The sequence below is a fragment of the Orcinus orca genome, chromosome 18 (genome assembly GCF_937001465.1).
Source record: "Orcinus orca chromosome 18, mOrcOrc1.1, whole genome shotgun sequence".
NCBI classification, from domain to species: domain Eukaryota; kingdom Metazoa; phylum Chordata; class Mammalia; order Artiodactyla; family Delphinidae; genus Orcinus; species Orcinus orca.
Genome location: NC_064576.1, coordinates 29,549,605 through 29,569,817, shown reverse-complemented (window position 1 = coordinate 29,569,817; position 20,213 = coordinate 29,549,605). Strand labels below are relative to the sequence as shown.

General features: G+C 41.0%; 1 protein-coding gene across 8 annotated transcripts in view; it reads left to right on the top strand.

Moving 5' to 3' along the window:
• The window catches only part of LMO7 (LIM domain 7), a 135,419-nt gene extending 118,436 nt beyond the window's left edge, over window positions 1-16,983 (top strand). For 7 of the 8 annotated variants that reach the window (XM_012538440.3, XM_049700959.1, XM_033414029.2 and 4 more), the window contains 11 exons: window positions 293-318; window positions 1,212-1,316; window positions 2,290-2,382; window positions 2,796-3,049; window positions 3,960-4,025; window positions 6,125-6,177; window positions 8,295-8,508; window positions 11,358-11,636; window positions 13,545-13,653; window positions 14,764-14,866; window positions 16,223-16,983. In XM_012538440.3, the coding sequence (XP_012393894.3) occupies window positions 293-318; window positions 1,212-1,316; window positions 2,290-2,382; window positions 2,796-3,049; window positions 3,960-4,025; window positions 6,125-6,177; window positions 8,295-8,508; window positions 11,358-11,636; window positions 13,545-13,653; window positions 14,764-14,866; window positions 16,223-16,245 (1,325 nt within the window). In that variant the 3' untranslated portion in view covers window positions 16,246-16,983. The remainder of the gene's footprint in view (window positions 1-292; window positions 319-1,211; window positions 1,317-2,289; window positions 2,383-2,795; window positions 3,050-3,959; window positions 4,026-6,124; window positions 6,178-8,294; window positions 8,509-11,357; window positions 11,637-13,544; window positions 13,654-14,763; window positions 14,867-16,222) is intronic. The other variant, XM_049700960.1, reaches the window with a different exon arrangement.
• Window positions 16,984-20,213: the final 3,230 nt, after the last annotated feature.

Here is a 20,213-nt window from a genome sequence, read left to right as displayed (position 1 = left end):
CCCTGAACCCTTAGAAATAAGTACACCAGTATCTCAGCTCTGGCACCTAGAGATAAGATGAAACTTTGGCATCCACTGTTTCTCTTCTTTTTACTGACTTTGAATTTGGAAGATGAGTAACAAACAGATGGAACTAAAGAGAGAAATGTACTGTTGTTTGAAAAAACTGATGTCACTTAGTATATTGGCATAGAGACAGTTAGTGATACAACTTTCTGAAAGGAATTATTTCATAGAAATGAAGATTTATATTGTTTTCTTTTTCTTTCCTTGCCCACGTGCTGTAATATAGGAAGTTCCGATTCTGTGGTGCCTGACGTAAGTAGTATTCATTTGGTTTTGGAATAAACAAGGAGGCCTGGGTGGGACTGAATTAGCACACAGTAGCATCGCTTACCGTTATTTTAAGCTGCATGAGAGTTTATCCAGGAGTATCTTTCCAAGATAAAGAGACCTATTTTTTTTTTAATTGAAGTATAGTTGATTTACAATGTTGTGTTAGTTTCTGGTGTACAACAAAGTGATTCAGTTTTATTTTTATATATATATATATATATATATATATATACACACACACACACACATATTGTTTTTCATATTTTTTCCATTATGGTTTATAACAGGATATTGGATATATCAGTAGTTCCCTGTGCTATACAATGGGACCTTGTTGTTTATCCATTCTATATAAAATAGTTTTCATCTGCTCATCCCAAACTCCCAATACAACCCTCCCCTGCCCCTTGCCCCTTTCCCCCTTGGCAACCACGAGTCTGTTCTCCATGTTTGTGAGTCTCTGTTTCTGTTTCGTAGATAAGTTCATTGTGTAAGAGACCTATTTTGATATATAAAGCCCACCCTCCTTTAGTACAGCGTAGGCCAAGGGTGATATGAATAATTTATGTATGCAAAAGTACTTCGGTAGGGCTTCCCTGGTGGTGCAGTGGTTGAGAGTCCACCTGCCGATGCAGGGGACACGGGTTCGTGCCCCGGTCCGGGATGATCCCACATGCCGTGGAGCGGCTGGGCCCGTGAGCCATGGCCGCTGAGCCTGCGCGTCCAGAGCCTGTGCTCCGCAGCGGGAGAGGCCACAACAGTGAGAGGCCCGCGTACCGCAAAAAAAAAAAAAAAAAAAAAAAAAAAGTGCTTCAGTAGATGACTTAATGAAGTAACATATTCTGCTTTGCACCTTTTCTCTTGTAACTCGGCAGCTTCCAGTCCCGACCATCAGTGCCCCGAGTCGCTGGACGTGGGATCAGGAAGGGGAGCGGAAGCGGCAGGAGAGGTGGCAGAAAGAGCAGGACCGCCTGCTGCAGGTAAAGCAGGGTAGTGTGGGTCAGCAGGAACACAGTTTGCTTTAACAGCTTTTCCTGCTCAGTGTCAACCTACATTAAGAAGCAACTTAAAAAAAATTAAAAGCCAATAACCTCATAATTAGCAAATCTTTTGATATGTAGCACATTTTTAAAAAATAAATAAATTTATTTATTTATTTATGGCTGCGATGGGTCTTCGTTGCTGCGCACGGGCTTTCTCTAGTTGCGGCGAGCGGGGGCCACTTCTTTGTCGCAGTGCGCGGGCTTCTCGTTGCGGTGGCTTCTCTTGTTGCAGAGCACGGGGTCTAGGCGTGCGGGCTTCAGTATTTGTGGCATGTGGGCTCAGTAGTTGTGGCTTGCGGGCTCTAGAGCGCAGGCTCAGTAGTTGTGGCGCAGGGGCTTAGTCACTCCGTGGCATGTGGGATCTTCCCGGACCAGGGCTCGAACCCGTGTCCCCTGCATTGGCAGGCGTATTCTTAACCACTGCGCCACCAGGGAAGCCCCTGTAACACATTTTTTATGAAATACTTTACCATTTTGAAAATTTCCAGAGTCCTCCTTTTAAAATTATTTATTAGACCCTTTGTATATTTTTAGAGTGTATGGCACCATCGTTTCATGGATTTTCCTATGCATGAGAGGTGTAGAGATTTGTCAGGACCTCCACCTGCATAAACTGTGTGCTTGGTCCATTGCGCCGTAATTCAGTGCCCCTTCCAGTTAGCTAGGGGCGTCGATGAATTACAGCCACAGTAAAGAGTGGACATGGGTTCAATTCTGAATGTCTGCCCTTTCCCAAGTCTGTATTTTAGCTCAGTATAAGCTATGATCTACTTTAGGGGTGCAAATCTGATTGGTTAAACCAATATCTCTGTCTTTAAAGATGGAGGTCGAGGGTAGAACTGGCAAAATGGAAATGAGAGATTAACATCATTAACCTATTAACTAATTAATATGCCATCTCATCTTGTAGGAAAAATATCAACGTGAACAGGAGAAGCTAAGGGAAGAGTGGCAGAGGGCTAAGCAGGAGGCTGAGAGAGAGAATTCCAAGTACTTGAATGAGGTAGTGTTGGCCCACGCCCTCTTCTAACTTCTCTACCTTGTTGGTGAAATTCGCTGTAAGCTGGAAGCTACCCCGTTTCACCTGGCTTTTGTCACACATTCACCTGTGTAGTTCTCTGAAAATACCAGGCTCTGGTTTGTCAATTTCACTGTGACGTTTCAGCCTTTCTCCTAGCTTCTCTGTTGTATCACTAAATAATCCTATCGCTAGGCTTGAAGTGCATCTTCCTCTTCTGTGTTACAGCTCCACCACCCATGTGTGATTTTTGTTAGTGATAAAACTTTTAACGTTATTTCAAGTGGAATTCTGGGCCAACTACAATAAGTATCATTTAAAACTGAATATAGACGTATCTGTGCATAGTACAGAAATGCACAGATTCAGATGGGTTTCTTTTCTCCCTGGTCACGTAGGAGCTAATGGTCCTAAACTCAAACAGCATTTCTCTGACCACACGGGAGCCTGCTGTGGCCACCCGGGGCGAAGAGTCCAAGGCACCTGACAGCGAAGGAACCCCGGCAGAGGAGGAAACGAGGCAGCAGCAGCAGCAAGAGAAAGACCAGGAGCAGAAGCGGCGCCAGGCAGAGGCAGAGGCAGAGGCAGACGAGCAGAAGCGCCAGGCGGAGAGAGAGAGGGAAACTTCTATCCAAATATACCAGTACAGAAGGTCTGTCCCCACGGCCGAAGGGCACGTGTGCTTTTTCAGTTGATCTGACTTGGGTGCCTCTGAAGTGGGGAATGGATACAGCTAACTGGTCCCCCTGCTCCCTGCTATCCATCCTCCACGCAGGGCCACACAAGCAGAGGTGAACCTTTTTCACTGTCAGTGATCCTGTCACCTAACTTCCCTCCTCAAAGTTCCCACATGGCTCCCTGTCACGTTACAACATCATCCAGAGTCCTCGCCGTGGCCCCGATGGCTTGAATGAATTGCATCTCGGCCTTCTTGTCCACCCGGCTTCCAACCACTCTTCCCCTCACTTGGTCTCTTACAGTCACACTGGCCTCCTTTTCCTTCCATGAAAATGTCCGACTGACTCTGCCCCGGGACTTTTGCATTTTCTAGTCCCTGTACCTGGAGAAGACTTCCCTCACATGTCTGTGTGGCTTACTCATTTTCTTTAAGTCTCTGCTCCAATGTCACCTTCTCAGATTTTGCAGAATACCTCATCAGAAACACGTCTCTTCCCCCCACCCTTTCTCTCTAGTGTGCACTCGCCTGCTTTACATTATGCATTTATTTGCTTGTCTGTTAACCTGCCCCATCCCACTAAAATGTATTATGAGGCCAGTAAGTTTGTTTTGATGGCTTCGGTAGCCCAGCCCTGGAATAGTACCAGAACATAGCAGGCACTCAGTGTATGTTTGTGGAATGAATGAATTGCAAATGTCTGTTGGCGGTAGTAGGTCTGTTTTCTGTAGGGATGGATTGAAATACTTCTGTATGTTTAGTTTTCAACTCAGAGACCATTCTCATAAAGAGGCTGGAATAACATTACTTTGATATCCATTTCTTAAACTCTGGGCAGGCATTAAAGTCTAATACTTTGAGCATAAACTCTTTTTCCATCTTTTAGGCCGGTTGATTCCTATGACATACCAAAGAGAGAAGAAGAATCTTCAGGTTTGCTTCCTAGTGACAGGTGTGTAGCACTTTAATTGTAATTTGGTTGGAGTAATTGACCTCTGAAGAATATTTGAGGTCTTGCCTAGATGTTTCGTAGGACTGCTTTAGCGCCTGCTCTTTTGTGGGATACAAAGATATCCTGCTGGTTGATGTTTGTATCAACTGGCTTTTGCCGTGTAACCAACTGCCCCTAAACTTAGTGACTTGACTTACGATTTCGTGGGTCAGCATTTTAGACTAAACTCAACTGGTGGTTCTTTTAATTGATTGGGTCCCTAGTGCATCTACCACCAGTTTACTAAGCAATTCTGCTTTGGGGAGTTGACTGGCCGTCAGCAGGGACAGTGAGAACAACTAAGCCATGTGTCTTTCAACATCCAGCAAGCCAGTGCAGTCTTCTGTACATGGTGGCTGGACAGAGAAAAGAGAGAGAATTAAAGAGAGAAAGCGTGCGAGGCACCTTGCAGTCTAAGGTCTGACCTGGTGCACCATTGCTTCTGCCACATTCTGTTATCTAAAGTCACAAGGCCAGCGCAAGTTCACGGAGAGGAGAAAAACCCTCTCTCTTTGTGGGAGGAGCCACAGTGCAAGGGTAATGGACACAGAATAAGACTTGTGTTCATTTTTGCGATCTACCTGAAGCTTTATTTTAAAGAAGTTATAAGCAATGGCATAAGCTTACCAAAAGTTCCATGCGGACATCTGAAATGATAATTGTAGCCTTCCTCTTAGTTTGATTAGAACTACTAGTCAGTTTCAGGGAATGAAGATAGGATTTCAGATACCTGAAAAGTTATATATTTCCTAAAACATTAAATTTAATATTTTAAGAGAATTTTAAAAATGCTTTGCACTCTTGAAATCACTAAGGACTTCTGAAAAGTCTATGTATATATCCAGTGTATGACGATTAATCTGTGTTTTCACAGCTAAAATTTCTCCTTTAGGAAGTTCACCTTAGAAATAAGGAAGGACTCATCTCTATAGGCAATCAGGATGACTAAATAGGGCTCAGAGTAGATAGGGAAAAGAAAAACAACATACATAAAGGTACTAATGGGCTGACATTAAGCTAGACAAAAAATTCTAGTGATGGATAACCTTATTTATAGTGAATGTTTCTGGGTAACTTTAGATCATTAAAATGTGTATCTCTCTTTTTTAAAGCTATGATTTATTTATATATAGAGAAATAAGCTTGATGTATGTGGTTCATTACCTTGAGAAAATAAGTAGATTTTAGGGAAAGGAAACTTAAGGAATCCTGGAAAGTATGAAACGCTCGTAGGTAGTTGTGATAAAGCATGCCCTAGAGGCATTAAGGAGCGTAGCTAGGCATCATGCATTAAAAATATTTTCTTCTACCTTAATACAAATGAAACCATTCATGGATGTTGCTAACAGTTGTGATATATTGTGTGTTACATATAATTATATGTTGTATTGATATATTATAAATGTCTGCATATACCTATGTATGACAACGTATATTATTATTATATAATATATTATTATTCATTATTATTACTAGTATTTGAAGTTATTGTGCCTAGGAGAGTGAGAAAGAGATGAGCATGGATTGGTATATGGCCCCAAGGTTTAGGCCTTTTCAGAAGTTGCCTATGCCAGTGTGCTCCAGTACCTCTTTGGAATGCTAGGATAACATTTGGTGAGCTGCTGTTTCAGAGTAGGACCCTAATGCCCCCAAAGATGACTTCTTGACCCTCGGGCAGCATGAAGGAGGTGCTGACAGTCTGATGTTAGGTGATCTGATGACAGATGCTTTGTACAGCCTGGGAAGATTGATGTCTGGAAGAGAAGAGAGTCAAAGTATTCAAGCTGGTCAGAAAATCATAGGCTTTAACTGACATCAACTTGGAGAGGATTTTCACATGCTTCTGTTCCTAGCATCAGGCTCTTTTCTCTTTAGAGATGTCTTGTTTTCTGCTAGTTTGTGCAACATGAAAAATGCCTTCATATGAAAATACATATGGCTCTCAACAGACATGGGAAATAAATCAGCTGCTTTAAAAAGTAATCTTTTGGGGGTTCTTACTTCATAAATATGAAAAGGATGTTCTTAATGAGATGTATGTAATCTGTTCTGTGTTTTAGGAATAAATCCAAATCCACTACTGAACTGGATGATTACCCCACAAACAAAAATGGTAAATGTGAATTTTTTTCAGAATTCTTCTGCGCAATTGCTTAGTTATGCTATCACACCCTATGATCAGTATTTTTAAGGTCAAGGTATTTCAGGTTGATTAAGATTACATATTTAAAATACAACAGATTTTTAGCACCCCTTCCCATTTGTGTATAAGAACAAAATTATCTTGTGCTTAATTTAGCTTTATTTTATGATGGAGGGAGTACTGCAAGATTAAAATGATTATAAATAGCTAAGGAAATCTGTGGAAATTTTGCAAAGTGATGCTGATACGGTTTTGTATAGTGAATTTCATCTTGCCTCCAAAGAATTGGGACAGAAAAGTTTTCTGCAGAGTACCAGGGAAATTGTATATAAACCCGAAATTGCATATAAACCTGAAATTGGACATTTAAATGACAAGATTCAAAAAATTCAAAATGGGGCTTCCCTGGTGGCGCAGTCGTTGAGAGTCCACCTGCCGATGCAGGGGACGCGGGTTCGTGCCCCGGTCCGGGAAGATCCCACATGCCGTGGAGCGGCTGGGCCTGTGAGCCATGAAAAAAAATTTACAGCCCTCTGTGAACAAAACAACATCCACAGGCCCCAATGGTCTGATGGCAGCTCTGGTTAAAGCTTGTAGAATTTACAGTTTCTAATAGGTTCTGTAATCACCCCTTTCCCCTTAACACAGAGGACCTTCCATCGTCTGGTCCTAGTTTAACTTTCCAGCATATTTTGCTGTTTTCCCCATTAGGGGCCCTTAACTATAACCAAATTGTTCTCTCTCTCATTTTCCAACTTATCAGATGCTTTCTGATCTAGTTCCTCTGCTCTCACCTGTTTGGATTTCCAGTTTCTTCTCCCCTGAATTTGCCCCTAAGCACCATTAAAATTAAAGTTTAAGTACTTGAATCTGCCATGAAACATTTTTAACCTGCAGTGATCATATTCTCTCTTGAACGTAAACACGGGACCTGTTAGTAATAACAAGTGTGACTCTCAGAAATAGTTTTGTTAATATTTGTGACTAGTGTTATTAATCTGGCTATTTTTCTATGTATGTTTTCTCCCCTTTACTAACTGTAAGCTCTTGTATAGCACACGGTAGACGTTATTAAATATCTTATTGAAAAACTTGGCTATGCCAGTAAGGCATCTTTAAAATAGAAAACATTTTATTCCAAATCTGACCAAATTGATAAGCTGTGTGCATACACCAGTGTAAACATAGGCGTGTATAAGAAACCTTTGGTGGCCTTGTTCATTGCTTACTGGAAGATAAACTAAGGCAGAATGAATTTTGAAAGAAAGACAATAGCAGTGAATCTGGAGAGCAAAAGAAAATAAATCCTTAGATGAAATTTTCTAATCCAAATGGAGATGGGGAGGATACATCAAAGTTAGGGATGTTTTACCCATATCAGGAATTAATCAGCAAATCCAAGGAGACAACGCCTTCAGGATAAAACCTGACTTAATTGTCACTCATCCAAATTATAGTTCTGTCAGTTCCTTTACAGGAGATACAAGTCTGATAACATTCCTTGCTTATCATTTGGATTACTTGGCTAGTTTTCAATTTCACAAAAGCCATTTCGGTCATTGAATATGCTCTCATTCCTATGATTTGGTCATGACTTATTCTGTGACTTATACCGTGAAGACTCGAGCCATGTTAGCTGGAGATGCATGCGTTTCTGTCTTCGCTCTCTCTGCAGGGGGAGTGTACGTTTTTTGAAAGAACAGAGTGCCCTGTTCCCTTGCAGAGTTGTCACAGCAAGCATTCAGTGAGCAGGTGCTTGATTGATTTTAATTTAGGAAGGAAGGAAATAGTGGAAGAGAAACTTTCTAGATGAGCAGTTTGTAATGTAATACTGCTGAAATCAAGGCTGGTTGTCTCCTTTTTAGGCAGCCCTCTGGAATGCCTCTGGGTGTGGAATTGGAATTTCTAGGGACAGGAGACTGTTCCTTTATGTTCTGAGGCAGCAGTCTCATTGAGAATTGATAATGTGAGCATATGTGCCCAATGTCACTTTTTTTTTTTTTTTTTGCTCCACTGTATTTGGAGATTTATCCACTATGCCTTTTTTTAATGTGCTAATCCCAGAGCTTTTGATGTTTTTAATTTAGGAAGCAATAGATATTTAGACCGAACTGGGAGCAGTAGCTCATCGCAGAAAAGCTCCAAGAAGGAACAAGTCCCATCAGGAGCGGAGTTGGAGAGACAGCAAATCCTTCAAGAAATGAGGAAGAGAACGTCCCTTTATGATGACAACAGCTGGATCCGACAGCGCAGTTCCAGTGTCAATAAAGAGCCTATTTGTCTGCCTGGGATTATGAGAAGGTGAGAGACATCTTCGGAATTATTTCTCCTTCTGTACTGAGGTGCAGATATTTAATTTCTAGACGTGCTGGCTGCTTTGGACAGAAGAGATGTCATCATTTCTTTTCTTATGTAAGATTTAGTGGGGGAAAGAGAAGGAGAGCAGATGTCATTGGGCACTTGTCACAGAGCACTGATTAGTGCCAGACACGTGCCAGGTGCTTTGTCTACATCATCTCACTTAATCTGGAAGGAATGTCTTGAGGCAGGGGTAGTAATTCTGCTTTTCCATACGAAGAAGCTGTGACTAGAGCAAGCAATGCGCTCGGACAAAACCACACGGCTAATAGGTTGCCAGGCTGCCTGTGGAGCTCTGATGTGTGATTCAGGTACTTAAATAATTGATGTGCTCTTAGTGCTTCCGTGGATGACGCTGAACCACAAAAAAAAAAAAATTAAACCTCTGTTTATAATGAGACAGTGGTTAGATTGGAATCATGAAAGTAGTGTTCACAAAGTGTGGACACCTAATTTTTGTAACTTAAAGGAAAATACAGAGATATCAATTAATTGGAGATGAGAGGATGAACTAAACAGATGTATCCTGGGTAAGTGAATACTGAAGCTACTTCTATTTAGTATTTCCACAGCTGACCAACTGAGGAAAATTACTGACAACACATTACAGACCAAGGGCTAATTACCTCAATGTAAAAGTAACTCTTGAAAATCAGTAAATAAACCCTGACAACTTTGTAGAAACATAGACAAGTGATATGAGCAGATAGTTCATAGAAAAAGAAACAAAGTCAGTAAGCATATGACAGATCAACACTTCTCCTAAAACAACAGTGGTATGCCTCGCTGGTGGGATTTGTAGAGTTAAAAGGTTGATTAAATCTAGTATTGATTAAATTAACTTAAATCTAGTATGGATTGAATCTAGTATTGATTAAATCTAGTATTGACAATTGTATAAGGAAACAGGAATTCTTGTTCCCAACCGGGTGGGCAGTGTTTTCAGTGTTTAATAAGCAAAAGTTTTTGCGTATACCCCGTGAGCACTTGAGTTTCTGACACTTTATCTTCTGGGTATATTTGGATAAGTATGCAAAGATAGTATTGGCAGTAGCAAAAAAGAGAAATAATCAGAATATGTACAAATAAGAGTGTACTTGGTGCTCATTAAATAAATAGTGGCACCCTGATAAGTAGAATACTATACCACTATTAAAGAGTGAAAGAGACATCACTCCATAATATGCCACCTCAACAGTGAGTGGGTTAAAATAACAATCACTACTCTCAAAATTCTGAGCGTTGGCCGGGCAGGTCTTTGCATGTATTGGTTGGGGCACTTGGCAGCTGTAGTCATTTAGAGCTGCGGTTGGCAATTTGTTTTGCACGCAGGACCAGATTGTAAATAATTTAGGCTTGGTAGGCCACCCAAGTCTGCGTCATGTATTTTTTGTTGTTTTTTTTAATGACTGTTTGAAAAGATAAAATACCCTTAGCTCATGCATTTTTCGTATCCTGGCAGTGGGCTATAACTTGCTGACCTCTGATACTCCACTGAGAGCTCAGCTGGAGCTATTGGTTGGGAGCTGCTGTTCTCCAAATAGGCCTCCCCACATAGCTGCTTGGGTTGCCTCATAACCTGGCACCTGGATTTAAAGAGGAAACCTTGCAAGAGGTATAAGCCCTAATGTGCAAGTGCTTATCAAACCTCCATTTGTCTCATGCCTGCTAATGTCCCATTGACCAACATGTCGCATGGCTAAGCCCAGAATCAGTGGGAGGGGACCACACAAGGATGTGGATACCAGGAAGATGATTCACCGGGGGCCACCAAAGTACCTTCTATCACCTGAACTGACATGAAGATAGTTCTAAGAAAATGTATATTACATGCAATAAAGCAAGTTATGAAGAATATGAGTTGTAGAATAATCCCATTTGTTTAAGCATGTTAAACATATGAACACATTACATATGTATGTAGACGTGGTTATCCGTACACATGTAAATTTGTATATGTATGTAAATATATACTTGCATGTGTGAGGAAAGAGTCTAGAAGGATACACAGTCAACAGTGGTTACCTCTGGGGATTAGGGCAGGTAAATTGTAAGTAAAAGTGTATATACCCAGCTGGATTGCTTGGGTCTTTCTCATCATGATGATATAATACTTTTGTAATTTGAAAAAAATACATATTTCAAACTTGGGATAAGAGAGAAAGTTTTAAAAGTCATAACAACAAAATTGACCAGGTAGGAAAAAACCCTCATAATTTGGAGTCAATCTTTGTAGGTCAGAATTAATGTCAAGTACATAACGATCTTATTTACAAAGCAGAAATAGAGACACAGACATAGAGAACAAACGTATGGATACCAAAGGGGAAGGGGATGTGGAATGAATTGGGAGACTGAGACTGACATATAAACACAATTGATACTGTGTATAAAATAGATAACTAATGAGAACCTACTGTATAGCACAGGGAACGCTTGCTCTGTAGTGACCAAAATGGGAAGGAAATCCAAAAAAGAGGGGATATATGCATACGTATAGCTGATTCACATTGCTGTACAGTAGAAACTAACACAACATTGTAAAGCAACTCTACTCCAATAAAAATTTAAAAAATTAAAAAAAATAAATGAAGGTTAATTGAATATGAAACATCATGATGCCTTTGACGAAAAGGAACTTTAGCTGTTAAAGGTAATTTTATATGTAACTGGCCTTGTCAGATTCATACCTGCTTATAAAATACATGGATATTTTAATGACTGTAATGGTGTTAAGTGGATTTCTAGTTGAATGTGTTCTATAACTTGGATGAACCCTTTCCGTGTTTCAGAGGTGAATCTCTAGATAACCTGGATTCCCCGAGAGCCAGTTCTTGGCGACAGTCCCCTTGGCTCAACCAGCCTTCAGGAGTCTATGCCACTTCCTCTGTCCAAGACTTCAGTCGCCCCCCACCTCAGCTGCTGTCCACTTCGAACCGTGCCTACATGCGGAACCCCTCCTCCGGCGTACCCCCTCCCTCAGCGGGTTCCGGGAAGACCACCACCCCGTCCCCCATACTGCGCAGCCATTCCCCTGCGGTTCCGCAGCCCGGCTGCCAGCCACGCAACAGGTGAGGCCCTTTGGGTTTTCCCTCTTCTTCCCTTCGTCTCAAGGGGTTGTTTTTCATTAAAAATTTCCCAAAATCTTGTCCAAGATTTCCAATGAAAAAAGAAAAACAAGCCTTTTTGAGTGTGTCAGTTTCAGTGTTCCTTTCCCAAATCAGTTCCTTGCTATCTTTCCATGCCAACCCAAGGGCATTTATGGATGTCTTATGAAGCCATTGGAGGCCTTTAAAATGTTGACTTCACTGCCACTGCCTCGTTTACTTGGGCCTGTGGTCAGTGTCTTAGATGCAGACGGACCTGAACAGTTCTCACTCTGGAATCATAAAAATATACAGTAGCTCAAGAATGCATGACAAATTGATGAGTAAAAGCAGTATTGTAAAATGTTTGACTGTTTTGATGAGACTGTAATATAAAATCATTTTATAGGAACTGAGTATGAAAGGAAAGCATTATAACCCAGACCCATCGTCTGTGGAACTTTGAACAAGCTGGCTTAAAAAATCCTTAAGTTAGATATGGCATTTTGCGTTTTTGATTTCCAAGACCATTGCTTGTCTCTTATCTGGTTTTCCAACATCTTACTCAGACTACATCAACTGAATTCTGCAGGTCATATGCTGCGGGAACTGTGTGAGAGTTATAATGGTGGGTCTTGGCACTTGCCTTTTGGTATGGGTTAAAGCTCAGATTATCAGCCTGTGTTGGGGTGCTATACCTGTGTAGCTTCTCCACAGATCACTGATGCTTCACAAAGCCACATACAGCAGTGTTTCTGTTGAGACCTGAAGGGAGTGCTACTGGCCTATGCTACTTTTCATCACTATTGAAATACTGAAAAGTAGAAACACAATGATTAATATTGGGATTTTTTTTTAAGCTATCAACTAAAGGATTTCATTCGGAGAAGAGATTTTTATCTAGCTAAAAATGTTGCTTGTGTCAGGATTTATAAAATGTGTATCAGGGAGCTTAAATTAAGAGAAGAAGAGATGAGGATTTTTGGTAAATTTGGAGGGAAGATAGGGACTGCAGAGTCGGGGAGAAGCCAGAGGAGAGAGTACCTGTTTCCTTACTGAGAACCCTGCCCTCAGAAAGCAGAAAGGAGACGGGGCTGTGGACTTCTCTGCCCTGAAAAGGTCTCTAACTAGAGCACGTGGTGCTCTAACGTGAGGCACTCAACAGCTATGCCCTTTCCAATGTCACTGAAGTGCTGTGCCAGTCCAGTGGGATGCAAAGATAAGAAGTAGCCTTCACCTTTCGGCCTTGGAGAAGAGATAAGCCTTGTAAATAAAGCGAAGTAGAAACTTGCCTTACCTATCTAAATGGTAGCTGTCAGGCAGTTTTCATGTCATTCTCCGCAGAGGCAGCCCTGTAAACCAGAGGTACAGTCAGGAAAGCACTGATACTTCTGTTGACCTAGAATATCGGGTGAATGAGAAAGAGGTTGAGAAAATAAGGTTGAGGCGGTAGGTTGACTAGACTTGCAACACCTCTCCGAAGCGGGGCTGCTCTTTCAGTGTTCGATGAGCAGAAGACCTGATTAGAGCTGTGCCTTGGAGGGTTTACCTGGCAAGATGATGTCGGCTGCATTAGAGGAGGGGGGACTGTTGCCGAGTACAGATGTGGTCTGAGGGTGATAGCATCGGGAAGTGCAGCATGGACTGATTACACAGAAATCCTTCATGTATGTGACTAGGTGTCAAGGGTTCCAGAGCCGTCGTGGAGGTCCATCAAGGTACAGTATAATCAAGGCATACTTTGGTTGGCTGGTGAACGTTTTCCTGCCACAGGTTTATAAAATAAAGAGTTTCGTAAACTATGATTCACGTTAATACCAGAGTGTGATTTTTAGATAAGAGCTTTGAGCTACTCGGATGAAAGCCACCCTTCCATTCTCGTTCTACGTCTAGGTCGGTCAGTGGGAAGCGCATGTGCTCCTATTGTCATAACATTCTGGGCAAAGGAGCCGCCATGATCATCGAGTCCCTGGGTCTTTGTTATCATTTGCATTGTTTTAAGGTGAGACTGAGCCAGACAGCCTGCAGGCCCGCATTGCTTTGCTTGGAGAGAGCATGGCTTCTTGCAGCGCTGGGTGTGGACCTGCCACTAACAAGCTAGGTGCTGCCTCTGTTGGTCTGTGCTGCACTTTGAATCACAAATGGCCTGCTACTGCTACTAGGTTCTCAAACCTTGAACCTGGCTTCAAAACTTAAAGCCGGAAGCACTATGCACTTCCTATTTCCAATCTAAGATTCTATAAGTAAAATTTACCGTGCGTAAATGCTTTCTCTGACATGCTGCCACGGTTATTAACAGCATGGGGACATGAATTATAACAGTGTCCAAACCCTAGCTTTGAATAGGGAGAGTATGAAAGGAAAAATAATGTATTTTTACAGTTGCACAGTCTGCTTGTACCTCAGGGGCTCTTGCACATAAGAAAGAAGTAGGGCTCTATGACTCCCTTAGTTTGCAGTATGTCTTTAGAGACACATCTGTTTGATTCTTGAACTTGCGTTGGGCCAGAGAGAGAGATTCCGGTGGTTGATCCTGGAGTCCTTTAGAGCTCAGCTTGTTTAAGCTTGTCTATCTCTGGCTTGGGTTGTTCCTAGGCATAGCAGAATGAGTCAAAATTATTAGTGTTTGAGCACAGGGAACCAAAATACCCAGCCTTGAAGGGAAAGCACTGTGAGTGAACCTCACCGGATTGGTGCTGGGGGGAATGCCTGTGGTGACCCACCCCAGGGCAGAGAGCCGGACACCCAGTCTTGGTGCCCTTCACCCGTTCCTTCCTGTGGTGCTTTATCCTCTCCATTCCGCGGGGAGAAAGGAAGATGCAATTTCTTTAAACCAATCAACGAATCATTTCTATTCTTTTGGTATATTTAGAATGATATCTTGGCTCTTTAAATTGGCTTTATGTATTCTTTAATGTCTCATCTGGCAGGTTTCCTTTTCATCTAATTATCTTTGGGCCCTTTTTTTTTTTCCTTTGCTGAAATGTATCTAAGAGCTTAGTAGCTGCATTTTGCTCAATTTTTTTTTTTTTTTTTTCTGGGAGTGCCCCAAGCTTTCTTGAGCTAAGTGTGGACGTTTCCTGTTTTTGCTTTTTTTTTGTTTGTCTCCCAGTGTGTGGCCTGTGATCGTGACCTCGGAGGCTCTTCCTCAGGAGCCGAAGTCAGAATCCGAAACAACCAACTGTATTGCAACGACTGCTATCTCAGATTCAAATGTAAGAGAGCAAATCAGGGAGAAAATTTCTTGTCTTTTACGGAGACCACGGGTTCCCATGCATTTCCCTGAACCTACCACCAGCTCCCCTTCAAGCTCCCTGCCCCAGAGCTCCAGGCTTCAGGAATCTCAGAGTATCCCCTTCAAAGAGGGTCCGGTGAGCGGGTCAGTGGGTCAGTGCTCAGGATTCCAGCCGCACAAGGGTGGGTGTAGGACCAAGGAACCAGAGAGGGATGCGTGCCAGGAGTCAGGACCGTGTGCTGTGCAGTCTGCTGAGTCTGGAGAAACTTCTGATGACTCAAGCATAAAAACCAACCAAGACCAACAGTCAAAATGAATCTTCTGTGTAGACTCTCATCAGTTTCTTGGCTAAGAAACTCTCATCATTTTAGCTGATTTCTATTATTTACTAATGGGATCTGATTATGTGATTTAGAATATGACCAACTTTAAAAACTGTGGTTTAAAAAGGTAATAAAGAATAGTCAGCGTATGCTTTGTTACTCTATAATCATATGCTATCAAATTATACAATAATTTAAGCATTAGTTCTGATGACGTAGTGTTTCAGTGTCATTCTTGGAAAAATTGCGTTTTTCGAAAACTTCACATGCTATTCTGTGTCTAAGCCTGTTTTTGCCTGTAAGTGTGTTATAAACATAGGGTAGCGTAAGTAGATCGCATATCGTTTATAGCTACATAAAGACAACCATTCCTCCTTTTTATATTTTGAGCCTTGATGCTGGTAACATGTGTTTCTTCCTTATTGTGAAAGGGTGTTTGTTACAAGTGGTATCAGCCAAACCATATGCTTTTGAGCTCTGAGGTATTTATATGGCCTTTATGTGAAGAGTGCTTTGGAAATGGCTTCAGCCCAGTCAACTCTCTCTTATCTGTCACCGTGTTTTGAGCCTTCTCACCCCGTTGGTCCAGACCTTTCCTGGATGCCAGCACTGAGGTGGGAGAGTGTCAAGGCTGGGCATGGAATGGGGAGGGAGTGTGTGTATGTGTGTGAGCTTTTCTCTCTTTAGTCAAAATTCCAAAGCCAAATATAATTGATTTTTGGAATCATCATGGAAAAATTGCCCATGCCTTTTCTCTCCTCCAGTACAAATAATAGAGAGTTGAGTGTAACTTGTTTCTATATCAGCAGTTAATTTTTACTCCATTTTTTTTGCAAAGAAAGACTTGTAGAACCCAGAGGTGTGATTTGCCCAGCTTTATCCTGAGTAACAGGGTAACTCTTTCTACCTCATGGGGTCATTCTCTGAACGATTCCTGCTATGTATCCCAGGTGGCGATATTCGAGTGTTTCTGAATCTAAGCGCTTTTCTTTCTTCTCTCCTTGCCTGATCAGCTGGACGGCCAACCGCCATGTGATGTAAGCCTCCACACGAAAGCACTGTTGCAGATAGAAGAAGAGGTGGTTGCTGCTGGTATAGATCTATAAATACACGTTGTATGTCCTTTTGCTCTCTTTTTTAAAAAGAATAATACTTTTTCTGGCCTCTTTAGATTACATCAGAGCATTATAGTCTTGGTAGAACCTGTATTTTTGTTGTTTATTTATAAGAAGGTAATTATGTGTGGGGAAAAGTGCAGTATTTCCTTTTTGAATTCAGCATTATAAAAGCACAGGGGAAAAATAAGAACTTCAAAATATTTTTTTGATGCTGATAATGATCTAGTTTGACTTTCTAATGGTGTTTTGAGGAGGGTTATTTTATTGTTTTTTTTTTTTAAGTTTTGGAAACATTATTTGAAATAGTTAATATAAATATGTAATTGCATTTGCTCTGTTTATTATAATGTATTCTAAATTAATGCAGAACAATACGGAAAATTTCACTAAAATCCACCCCCAAATTTGCTTTCTGTATCCTTCTTTTCATTTATGTAATATTATTAAATTTTTTTTAGCTTATATGACATTTTACTTGCTTGATGAGGGGAGCTCTATTTTCTTCACCAGAATTGTCACTAAGCAATTCCCAGTAGAAATTGCTTCTTTTCATTCATGGAAAATCATCATGGTTTGTATGCCAGAAGTTTTCTCCAGAAACTAGTGAGCCTTTCTGTTCAACTGCATTTGTAAATAAACTTGCTGATGCATTTAAAGAGTGGTTCTTTTTCTTCTGTGTGCGTCTGTGTTTGTCTACCTTCCAAGCCTTTTAATTATGTTTCAGTGTGTGGCTTTTCTTGATACTATGTTTTATTTAGCATATTTACTGAGGAATAAATTGACATACAATAAAATGCACATATTTAAACTGTACAGTGACAGGTTTTGACATGTGTATATACCTATGAAACTATGACTGCAATCTTGATATCATTTTTCCTGAAAAATTTTAACAAGAAACTTTATTTTTGATGGAAAGTTGTTTTTGAATGCAATACGTTTTTATGGTGAGAGGTGAAGTGAATGGTGAATTGTTGGATGATATGCATAGAATCTTTACATATTCTTTTACTTCCTCAGTGATAAGTTTAGAAAATCTATAGGATAAAAAAAATCTATAATGTTTTAGAAATCTGGAGTGAGAGTGCAAGAACGCAAGACTTTAGCATGTTTTGAGCAAAAATATAAGCTTGCTTGAATCCTTTATAATAAGGAAACTGGAGTGGTTAATTCTAGGATATGAGAACTGTACTGGGATAGGTTAGAAGTATATAAGAAGCTGTAATGTGGGAGAACATAAAAAATTTAGTTCCAGTTTTTATTTTTGTTTAGTATTCTTTATTTCTGATTATTAGAGTAATGTGTGTTTTTTGATGAAAATTTATCAAGTACCAAAAGCGTAGGGAATATAATTCTCAATTCCAAACTTCAAAGACAAGAGCTCTGTGTTTAAACTCAATCCATACACAGTTATTTATCCTGTGTTCCTAGTTAACATTGGCTTGTGAATTTTTCCATGTTCTTAAAACCATTTCTATATATTTTTATTAATGGTTGCATAACACTCCATTGTTTGGTGCTGTTAATACTTACCTGATAGTTCCTCTACTGCGTGCATCTCAATTGTTTCTAATATTTAACACTTTTTAAACAAATAGATTTTATTCTCTTTAAAGTGATATAAGTTACTTTTATTTTTTCCCCATTATTTTTATCTTTTATTGGAATAAAATTGCTTTACAATGTTGTGTTAGTTTCTGCTGTACAATGAAGTGAGTCAGCTATATGTATACCTGTATACCCTCCCTCTTGGACCTCCCTCCCCCCTCCCCCTCCCATCTAGGTCACCACAGAGCACCGAGCTGAGCTCCCTGTGATATATATAACATGGTTATATATACTATATGTATGCATATACTTCTAGTATAAAGTCTGTGATGGACTCTCCATGATCATATCTATTTCTTTATATTATTTTCATAGACATGAGATTATTGGCTCAGAGGTTATGCATCTTAAGGCTGTCACGATGCATATTGCCACAGTGGTTTCCAGAAAGATGCTACCAACTTAGACTCCCACTAGCACCACACAGGAATTTCCGTTGCCTTGTTCTCTGCCTGACATATAGTAGCCCTCAGTATGCAGTAGCTGAATAAATCAATAAATAAACCACTGCTCCAATTTCTGTCTTGTTAATTCTGCTTGTTCCTACCTCTAGTACAAGCTTTATTTCTTACCTCACAGTTTTAGTTTTCTCATCCAACATCTCTACTGATCAGTACTCCTTTTCATCTAAATCCTGTGTCTTTTCATCTTAACCTTGTATACTGTTTTTCTTCTTCTCTGTACATTCTTATGACTTTTTTCCTCATCTCTCATATTATCTTGTTAAGTGATAATAATTTTGTTAGTACAAGTTGTTAGGACAGCTTTCAGAGATTTTCTTCTGAGACACCGGTGTTATAGCACCTTTGTATATGCCCATGAGAATTTGTAACTTCATTTAGGAACAAGGAAAGATTCAGTCATTCAACATTCTTTATTCAAGCGGTATGCGCCAGGCATAGTTTTAGGCACTGTAGATAGGGCAATGAAGAAATACAAAGTCTTGTCTCTTACTGGGCTTAGATTTCCAGTTGGGGGAGACAGTGATAAACGCAATAAAATGTAACATGCATGTGGAGATAAGGGTGTTGAAGCACAAATGAGCGGGGCGAGGAGGCTCCATGAGTGTTGGAAGTGAAAGTTCCGTGGTGCCTTTTTATATGGGTTGTAGAGACATCCTGTCTGATATTTGAGCCAAAGCCTGAAGGATTGAGGGAGCAGACCTTACAGATATCGGAGGGGAATGCATTCCGGATATAGAGAATAGCAAGTTCAAGTGTCCTGAGGCAGGAGAATATTTGGTGTGCTCAGAAAGCGACCATGTGGTTAGGACGGATCAAGTGAGAGTGATGTGAGCAAGGAGGTGTGGGCAGGAAGACGCAGGTCTGCTGAGCAGGACGGAGACATTGGAGGGTTGAGCTGAGGAGTGAAATGAACTGACTTACGTTTTAAAATGACTGCAGACCACCACATAAACAATAGGTTGCAGAAGAGTAAAGGTAAAAGCAGGGAGGCGAGTTCGTAATCTATTGAAATTGTCCAGGTGAAAGATGTTCTCTTCACCAGGGCGGGAGCAGGGGAGGTGATGAGGAAGGAGGTGACAGATTACACAGTGTGCATATGTATCTCGAAGATGAAGTGACAGAATTTGGTGATGGGTTGGATGTAGCATAAGAGGAAGGGAAGAGTCCAAGTCTCAAGTGTTGTCTTAAGGAGCTGAACATGGAACCACCACTTTCTAAAATGGATAAGGTGGTAGGTGGAGCCCAGTTGGGGTTGGTGGGGCAGGGAGATCAGGGTTTGGATTTTAAACATGGTAAGGTCTGAACAGTATTAGATAAACTAAATGACAGTGTCGAGTGGGCAGCTGGCTGTGCAAATCTGGAGTTCAAGGCAGAAGTCCAGGCTGGGGACGTAAGTGTAGGGTCATCAGTATATGGATGGAATTTAAGCTGAGAATCAAGAGGATATCACCTGGATTCTGACTGTAATTAGAGCAAAGAATATCTCAGAAGGACCAATTCCTGGGGTCCTCCAGCATTGGAGATCAGAGATGCAGAGGCAGGAGAAGAACCCACATACCGGTGTTCTGGAAATCAAGTCAACAGCATATTTCAAGGAGGAAGGGACCTGCTGTGTCAAAGGCTACCCAGTGATGCAGTAAGATGAGAACCCAGTCGATGACTGGAGATCATGTACATTTTGGTGTTGGTGGATTGACCACCTCAGATGTTCAGTTGGGCGGTCTTTCACGTACACAGCACCCAGCCCAATTTCCAGTGCCTAGCAACCTCTGAATGTCCTGATGTGTTGTCTACCCAGTGAGATGAACTGAGGG